We start from the raw sequence: 8,499 nt of genomic DNA, 5'->3' as shown, positions 1-8,499 counted from the left end.
GCCGGCGTCCGGCGCTCCCCGTCCCGGCATGGCAGCCCCCGTGGGCCGGCGCGGCTCAGGTGAGGGCGCGCGGCCCCGCGGGCCTCCGAACGCGGGCGGCGGGCGGGCGGCCAGCTTCCCCGACCTGGGGCGGCTGAGCTCCCGGTTTCCCTTGCCTAAACTCCGGTGCTGACCTCTCAGCGTCCCGGGAGTGGAGATAAGGACAGATGGCTCCTAGAACCTGGGCCACAGGTGGGCACCAGCTCCTCCGACCTCGGAGTGGCGGGACTGCTGAGTGCTCTTCCTGGACCCACGTTGGGCTCAGAGTCCCTAAACTCAGGCAGCGGGTGGGCCGCCAGCCTCGCCAGCTCGCGCCGGGGAGGTTTCCAGGGTTTGCGTTCTGCTTTGCTCAGCTTTGCTGGAACTCTCAGCGGGCACCAGCTTCTCCAACCCTCACGTGAAACTCCCAGGATTCCCTTCCCCAATCCAGGAGGCAACGCTCAGCTTCTCTAAACTCAGACAGTGAGCTGGCGGGGGGATTGCCTCCTTGACCTTGGCACTTAACTCGATTTTATAAGTCCAAACCCATGGAAGCTCAGCTTCCTTGAACTCAGGAGGTGGCTGCCCAGCCTCCAGTATTTTCAGTCTCTGATTCTTAATGCGGGGGGTGGGGCTGGAGGAGGACCCTTTGTGTTGGTCTTTCAGCTGACCCTGCTGGTAGGGTCTGGGGTGGGTTAACTGTGATCCCAGCTAGGGAGGCGGGCCTGCCCTCTGGCTTCCCATCCAGCTGTCTTGTAAACAACTCCACAACAGCATCCCAGCTCCAAGGGGACCAGCCAGGAGCTGGCCCTCCCTGCACGACAGGTTCTGACGGTGCCACATTCATCCTGGTGGCTGTGCCCGGCAGTCAGCCAGCCAGGTCCTGGAAAGAAGCAGGGTTCTCCCAGTAGGGGTGTGGGGGGGGGGGGCTGTCAGGGATGGTCCTGGGCTGCTGTGACCAGCTGTGACCCCAGCAGGTGATGAAACCTTGGACTTTCCTCTTGGGCTGATCAGGAGTGAAGGGAACGAGTAATGCTTAGAACAGTCCCTGTTTGGTGAAGAATTACTAAGATTCTAGAGCCGAACCGAGGCTTTTGTCTTGTCTGTCTTCATTCTCAGAACACCTTCCAGAATTTCAGCCTCAGGGTAGACTTTTTTTTTTTTTTTTTAATTTCCACTTTTCAAATGAGGACACGGAGGTTTTAAAAGAAGTCCAGGATCCCCCAACTGGGAAGTGGCAGGTCTGGGATTGGTTTCTAGGGCTGTGTGATTTCCAGAAGTTGGGACCCTTAATGAAGATGCTATATTAGCTCAGGAACTGACGCACAAATGGCATCACGACACCCACTGGGGTACAGCGAGTCTTGAGCAAATGTGCTCTGTTATTGTCGATCTCTCCTTCTTCAGGCCTGTGGCTTGTGAGAGTGTCAGCTGGGTGGGCCAGGTCACCATGAGCGATGAGCCGAAGGGCCCTTCTTTGGGTGTTTGACCAGAAAAAACGGGAAGGGGTGCCTGGGTGGCTCGGTCAGTTGAGTTTCCAGCTCTTCATTTCGGCTCAGGTTGTGATCCGAGGATCATGGGATTGAACGCTGCACTGAGTATCGAGCCTGCTTGAAGATTCTCTGTCTCCCTCTGTCCCTCCCCGACTCATGCTTGCTCTTCTTCTCTTTAAAAAAAAAAAAAGAAAGAAAGAACAAACTGGAATGTAGCTGAGCTCCATGCTCCCACCCGGGGGCTGGAGTTGATATAAGCCCTGGAGGCTTGAGTGCCCTGTGAGAAGCCAGTGGAAGCCACTCGTGCTTTCCCCACAAACCGACAACTGGAACGAGGATGGATATTCGGACACTCTTACCACGCACCAGCCCCTGTGGTCGATGCTTTGTGAGCATCAGACCTTCAGCTTCCCGGTGAGAGAGATTACTGCCCCGTTTTGCAGAGGAGGAAGCTGAGGCTCAGAGGCCGGGTGCCCTGCCCCAGCCAGTGAGCAACAGGGTCACGCATCAGCTCAGGCCCTTTTGAGCCCCAAATCGGAATTGGTAGCCTCTGAGCACTATTGCTGTGTGTATCCATAAAACGTTGCAGTTTCTGGGATTTCTTCGACGGGAGTTATTTTCTTGGCTGGAGCAGGGGACCCGTCTCCCCTGTTGCCAGGTGGTCCCCACTGCCCTTTCCCTTTCCCTCAGAGACGGAGCGCCTCCTGACACCCAGTCCTGGGTATGGCACCCGGGCCGGGGCTTCCCCGGTCCCTCCGGAAGAGGAGGACCTGCGTCGCCGCCTCAAGTACTTTTTCATGAGTCCCTGTGACAAATTCCGGGCCAAGGGTCGCAAGCCCTTCAAGCTGATGCTGCAAGTCGTGAAGATCTTGGTGGTCACTGTGCAGGTGAGTCGTGCAGGGGCCCCAGCAGAACCCAGCTGTGGCCGCCGCCGTTCTTGAAGGAGAGTCCTGGAGCCAGAGCCTAGTCCTGATGCTGCAGCAACGTAAGGACAGTGACAATGGCAGTGACCAGTCACAAAGCTCTCCCAGGTCTGTGTGGGAACAGCTCCTGGTAAGCTCACAAATGCCCTCGGAGGTCCTGGCAACTCTTACTGCCACCCTCTTACAGATGAGGCAGCCAGGGCCCAGAGAGGTGAAGGGATTTGTCCAAAATCACAGAGCAACCAAGCATGGGGAGCTGGCACTTGAACCCAGGCAGCCTGGTGCCTCAAAGAGAACGGACCCGGTGGCTTAGCAGATACTGCTGCCATCCCAGGCCCCATGGTGGGCTTTGGGGACCCCGAGACGAATCAGACCGAGCCCCTGCCCTAAGGAGCTCTGGGTCTGGCGCTGTGATTCGGGGCGTATTACCACACTTCTGCTTTCTTTTCGGTACAAGGGCCCATCGGTGGTACTTACCCTGTAGATTTGGGCTCAGCACAGAACCCGGCACCTGCTAAACATTTAATGAACGTTGATCTCGGGCATGAGATGTACGAACACCTGCTGTGTGCTGCTCACCGGGGATTTCTGGTGGGCCTTCCTCCACTCGTGCCCTGGGGGAGGCCCCATCCCAGTTTTGTCGATGCCCGCTCCCTCCACCAGCTCATCCTGTTCGGGCTCAGCAACCAGCTGGCAGTGACCTTCCGGGAGGAGAACACCATTGCCTTCCGGCACCTCTTCCTCCTGGGCTACTCTGATGGGGCGGATGATACCTTCGCAGCCTACACGCGGGAGCAGCTCTACCAGGCCATCTTCCACACCGTGGACCAGGTGCGGGGCCCCCCGGGGGGGCGGCAGGCGAGCGGGCAGGCAGGGGACAGCAGGCAGGGCTGACGGCTTCTCCCCTCCCCTGCCCGCAGTACCTGATGCTCCCCGATGTGTCGCTGGGCCGGTATGCCTACGTGCGGGGCGGAGGTGGCCCCTGGGCCAATGGCTCGGCCCTGGCCCTCTGCCAGCACTACTACCACCGCGGCCACGTGGACCCGGCCAACGACACCTTTGACATTGATCCGCTGGTTGTCACTGGTGAGCAGGCGGGGCGGGGCAGACACAGCAGGAGGGGTAGCGCGGCCGCTGGGAGTCACATTCCGGTTCTGCTTCCCAGCCTTCTAGGAGATAGGGTTGTCCCGATCGATCGTGACTCGACGCTCGGGGTGTCCTCGGGGGAATGTTTGGTCCGCCCGAAAACGCACGCGTGGTGTCTTAATATCATTGATCCACTAAACGTCTGGGGGCTCACTGAGGGCCAGGCCCTAGGGCCTGTGTCCGGAATGAGACACACTGGGCTCTGTCCTGGGGAGACAGTGGGGGAACACATGACAACCGCTAAGCTCATAGTGGGAAGTGAAGGAGGGAAGGGGGCTGTCGGGGACTCTGGGGAGACCTGCCTGTGCCTCTCCCGCCCCCAGTGTCCCTTCCCTGACTCCCTGTCCTCAGACTGCATCCGGGTGGACCCCCCTGAGAGACCCCTTGTGCCCCCCAGTGACGATCTCTCCCTCTCGGACGGCAGCGCCAGTTACAAGAACCTCACGCTCAAATTCCACAAGTACTGCCTGATGGAGGGGGCCTCCAGGGCTGGGCCGAGGGTGGGGGGAGGCAGGATGCCAGGCATCCTTGGCCGCCCCCTCACAGGCGGGGACAGAGGAAGGCCACGCTGATGCCCGTGTGCGAGCACTTCCTCTGCAAGCTGCAGAGTCGGCCTTGGGGCAGGAGCACTGGTGGGGGCCGGGCGGTGGCAGGCGGGAGGAGCAGAGCCCCTCCCCCTCACCCAGGCCTCCCCACCACCCCCCAGGCTGATCAACGTCACCATCCACTTCCAGCTGAAGACCATCAACCTCCAGAGCCTGATCAACAACGAAATTCCAGACTGCTACACCTTCAGTATCCTGGTAAGCCCCAGGGTCCGGGGACGAGGGTGTAGGGCCTGCCAGTAATAGGGATTGCCTGCAGGGCTTCTGAGCTCCGGGGCTGGGGCCCTTGGCCAAGGGCAGCGTGGGGGTGAGAAGGGGGATGGGGCTGGACAGACCGTCCATCGTGCGGATCTGGGAGCCTGGGTGTGCCAAGGTCCAGTCTGGCTCCTCCTGCCTTGCCGTGTTGCTACAGATCACTTTTGACAATAAGGCGCACAGCGGCCGTATCCCCATCAGCCTGGAGACCCAGGCCCACATCCAGGAGTGTAAGCACCCCAGCGTCTTCAGGCACGGTGAGCCCCCAAACCCCACACCAGCTAGGACCGGGGGTCCTGACCTGCCCGGGGAGCCCGCCAAGTCCCAGGCCAGCACGGACCCAGTTCCTGACTCGCCCAGGTCACCCGTGAGCTCACTGAGGAGCCACAACCAGTCCTGCAGCCTCCTAGGCCTGGCCTAGCCCCGTCCCTAGTCCCCCAAGGCCCTGAGCCACTCCTGGCTCTACCCAAGTCATCTCCTCACAGGAGACAACAGCTTCCGGCTCCTGTTTGACGTGGTCGTGATCCTCACCTGCTCCTTCTCCTTCCTGCTGTGTGCCCGCTCGCTGCTCCGTGGCTTTCTGCTGCAGAACGTGAGAGCTGCCTCCAGTGGCTGCACGTGTGCCCAAGCCGGCCTTGCCCAGCTCTGGGGCCATAAGGGCCAGGGGAGAGCGGGTCCCTTGCCTGCACAGGCTCTCTCACGCCCCCTACCTCCTGCAGGAATTTGTTGGGTTCATGTGGCGGCAGCGGGGACGGGTCATCAGCCTGTGGGAGCGGCTGGAATTTGTCAACGGCTGGTACATCCTGCTGGTCACCAGCGATGTGCTCACTATCTCGGGTACCATCATGAAGATTGGCATCGAAGCCAAGGTAGGTCCTGCCTGGGGCCCTGTTGTCCCCTTCCAGGCGCTGCTCCCCTAATACGCGTTAACCCCCATCCTGCCTGGGCACCCCCCCCCCCACCTCCACCAGAAGGGCCAAGCCAGATGCGGTTGACGCTCTCTTGTGCCTAGAACCTGGCGAGCTACGATGTCTGCAGCATCCTCCTGGGCACCTCCACCTTGCTCGTCTGGGTCGGCGTCATCCGCTATCTGACCTTCTTCCATAAGTACAACGTAAGCCGCGTGTGTGCAGGCTGGACCCTCTAGACGGCAGCCGTATGCTCCCCAGATCTCACTTCCCTCCCCCAGATAAATTCATACACGTATGGCAGTCAGCGGCCTCTCTAGGTGGCCTGTCAGGAGCCTCTTCCCCATACCTGCCCGCCCCAGACGTCCGTGTCACTACACCTGAACCACAGCCACGTGAGCCCGCTGCTTTGCACGCACCCAGCTGAGTCTGGTCGTGGGATAGCCTCAGGCCCCCTCGTCCCCACCCTGCCCCTTCTCAACCCCAACTTCTCAACTCCCGGCTTCTGTGGCGGCTCTGGCGTGACTTCAGCCAGGCCCTGCCCGCTTCACCGCCATTCGAAGTCCCACCTGGGTTCCCACACCCTCATTGTGGCCCCCCGCCCCCCCCCCCCGCCATCTGCCTGCCACAGATTCTCATTGCCACGCTGCGGGTGGCCCTGCCCAGCGTCATGCGTTTCTGCTGCTGTGTGGCTGTCATCTACTTGGGCTATTGCTTCTGTGGCTGGATCGTGTTGGGGCCCTACCACGTGAAGGTAGGGGCTGTCCGGGGCGTGCTGCTCAGGATCCACAGTCCAGGGGTTCCTGTCTCCCCTCTCTAAGCCCACTTCCTAAGCCCTCTGACCCCTGGCTTATCGGTTGTTGACGCGGGGGCACGGAATCACCCACCTTGGCCCCTGGTACCTTCCCGGGAGTTCTGCCCATTATTCCCTCTGGCCCCCGGTGACCCCACCCTGCCCCCGGCCCCGCCTGTGGCTGCCTCTGACGGCGCGACCCCACCGCCCTGTTGGCAGTTTCGCTCGCTGTCCATGGTGTCCGAGTGCCTGTTCTCGCTCATCAACGGGGACGACATGTTCGTGACGTTCGCCGCGATGCAGGCCCAGCAGGGCCGCAGCAGCCTCGTCTGGCTGTTCTCCCAGCTCTACCTCTACTCCTTCATCAGCCTCTTCATCTACATGGTGCTGAGCCTCTTCATCGCGCTCATCACTGGTGCCTACGACACCATCAAGGTCAGCGCCGGCCCCCACGCCCTCCCCCCAGCCTGCGTCCAGTGGGGCCAGCCCTCACATACCCGCAGCCGTGTACCTGGGGCTCCAGGTCCCCTTAGTAGGGTCTCAGGGCACATGAGGCAGGGTCAGGAGGGACGGGTCCGGGGGGAGAAGGTGGGAGACTCTGAGAAGCCAGAGAGAGGTGACTGGGGCGGTGGTGCCGATCGCAGCCGCCAGTCTTGGTTTCATCCGCGTGGGGTTCTGGCCAGGTAAGGTTTCCTGAGTCTGCTTTTACCCAGCGAGAGACCAGGCTGTAGAGTTTTAGTGACTTGCCTGAGGTCAGCTGCTAAGCGGCCAGGCTCAACCCAGGACTGAGGGATTCCGGAAGGCCCCGCTCCTAATTCTTCTGTAGGGTGGTCTGGGCGGGAGCTCTTTAAGTCCAGGGAGTGGCGGTCCTGCAGGTTGCGGGGGTCAGAGGAAAGGGGTCGGAGTAGAGCGTGGGGGTGGCAGGTGGGCCAGACCCTGCGCTGAGTGGGTATCTAGGAAACGCAGTGTATACAGATTAGTCTGGACCAGTGGGCAGGGTGGTGAACAGCTAGTGAAAGGAACGAAGGCTACAGAGGGTCCCCTGGTCTAGACTGGTACTGGGGTGAGTCTGGGAAAGTTTCTAGAATGTGCTAATACTAATCTTAGCCACCTGTGACGACTTAAATTTTGACTTGAATCAAAGTGAATTCCACACTCAGTTCCTCACTCACATCTTTCGAGTATCAAGTGCCCAAAAGCCAGGATGGCTGGTGACGACCAGGTTGGTCGGCACAGATAGCAAACCTTGCCATCATCTCAGAAACTTCTGGATTGACGAGATGAGAGTTGAAGAGAGAGAGGACCTGGGAGAAGGAACAGCCAGAGCAAAGGCCCAGTAGCCATAAAGGACTTGGGGAAGAGATGCTGATTCCTCTACCAGGTTGGGAGGGGGTGAAGGCTCTGCTGAAAGCAGATGTGCACCCCCCCCCCCGCAAACATGGATAAACCATCCCACAGACACACACTGTCACCCAGGCCCGAGGAGCCCCTGTGGAGCTTGCTCTGGTGCCTCAACGTCACACGTGTGTATCAGCTTGGGACGTACAAGCCCAGACCTTGATCCCGCTGTGTGCACCCAACTCAGTAGTTGCGTGTCAAGCACCCAGATTGTGTCACGTGTGGTTCTGGGTGCTGGAGCACAGCAGAGGGCACCAACTGACTGAGATGCGGGGGCACATATTCGGGAGGCCAGGGAAGGTCTCCGGGGGAAGCACACCATGAGGAAGGACAGGTGCAGGGGACACTGAGTATAGAGTGAGAGTTGCGTGGGGGTGGGGGGAGGTGGGGAAGCTTGGCTGGTGGAAGGAACCAGGAGGAGATCCAGTTGGCTGGCTGGCGAGGTGGTGGTGGTGGTGGTGGTGGTGGTGGTGGTGGTGGTGGGGAGGCCAGACATCAAAGGGGCCACCCCGCGTTTCCCCGCAGCACCCCGGAGGTGCTGGCTCGGAGGAGAGCGAGCTCCAGGCCTACATCGCGCAGTGCCAGGACAGCCCCACCTCCGGCAAGTTCCGTCGAGGGAGCGGCTCGGCCTGCAGCCTCCTCTGCTGCTGCGGCAGGTTCGAGTTGGGTATTGGGGCTGCCGAGAGGGCGTGGGCCCGAGGGAACTGCTGCCTTCTGCCCCGCTGGCCGGCTGATACGGCTTCTCTTCCAGGGACGCCTCGGAGGAGCATTCGCTGCTGGTGAATTGATTCGGACCCGCTGCTGCTATTGGACATTAGCCCTCCGACTGCGGAGACTCACGCTTATTTATTTTTAGGGTTTGCTTTTAAAGGACCGGTTCCCTGCCGTGCCCTGAGGACCTGTGCCAGTCGGGTCGGACACGGGTGGGACAGGGGTGGGTGGGTGTTAAATAAACGGGAA

The 8,499-nt window shown here is 60.6% G+C and overlaps 1 protein-coding gene across 3 annotated transcripts; it reads left to right on the top strand.

Annotated features, from left to right (window-relative positions):
- Nucleotides 1-6: 6 nt before the first annotated feature.
- On the top strand, nt 7-8,477 carry MCOLN1 (mucolipin TRP cation channel 1). 3 transcript variants are annotated; one of them, XM_040449786.1, is made up of 14 exons: nt 7-59; nt 2,202-2,398; nt 3,098-3,265; nt 3,355-3,520; nt 3,932-4,040; nt 4,287-4,383; nt 4,598-4,697; nt 4,926-5,032; nt 5,160-5,309; nt 5,453-5,554; nt 5,980-6,102; nt 6,361-6,576; nt 8,065-8,195; nt 8,291-8,477. In XM_040449786.1, exons 1-14 carry the CDS (start codon nt 29-31, stop codon nt 8,325-8,327), a joined length of 1,734 nt encoding a protein of 577 aa, XP_040305720.1. In that variant the 5' UTR covers nt 7-28; the 3' UTR covers nt 8,328-8,477. The 3 variants fall into 3 exon arrangements, with proteins under 3 accessions (XP_040305720.1, XP_040305718.1, XP_040305719.1); XM_040449784.1 differs by lacking the exons at nt 8,065-8,195; nt 8,291-8,477 and having other exon boundaries at nt 6,361-7,284; XM_040449785.1 differs by lacking the exons at nt 7-59; nt 8,065-8,195; nt 8,291-8,477 and adding an exon at nt 151-231 and having other exon boundaries at nt 6,361-7,284.
- Nucleotides 8,478-8,499: the final 22 nt, after the last annotated feature.

Source organism: Herpailurus yagouaroundi, unplaced genomic scaffold (assembly GCF_014898765.1).
Source record: "Herpailurus yagouaroundi ecotype Mexico unplaced genomic scaffold, PumYag 200, whole genome shotgun sequence".
Classification (NCBI taxonomy): domain Eukaryota; kingdom Metazoa; phylum Chordata; class Mammalia; order Carnivora; family Felidae; genus Herpailurus; species Herpailurus yagouaroundi.
The sequence above is the reverse complement of the archived record's forward strand: the minus strand, read 5'-3'. Positions and strand labels throughout refer to the sequence as shown.

What these genes read in the sequence shown, in the direction of transcription:
- MCOLN1 (XM_040449784.1), top strand. Translation starts at nt 29, where the DNA reads ATGGCAGCCCCCGTGGGCCGGCGCGGCTCAG. An exon ending in CTCACGCTCAAATTCCACAA is followed by an intron (nt 4,041 to 4,286) that starts GTACTGCCTGAT and finishes ACCACCCCCCAG; the next exon opens with GCTGATCAACGTCACCATCC. An exon ending in CCTTCTTCCATAAGTACAAC is followed by an intron (nt 5,555 to 5,979) that starts GTAAGCCGCGTG and finishes TGCCTGCCACAG; the next exon opens with ATTCTCATTGCCACGCTGCG.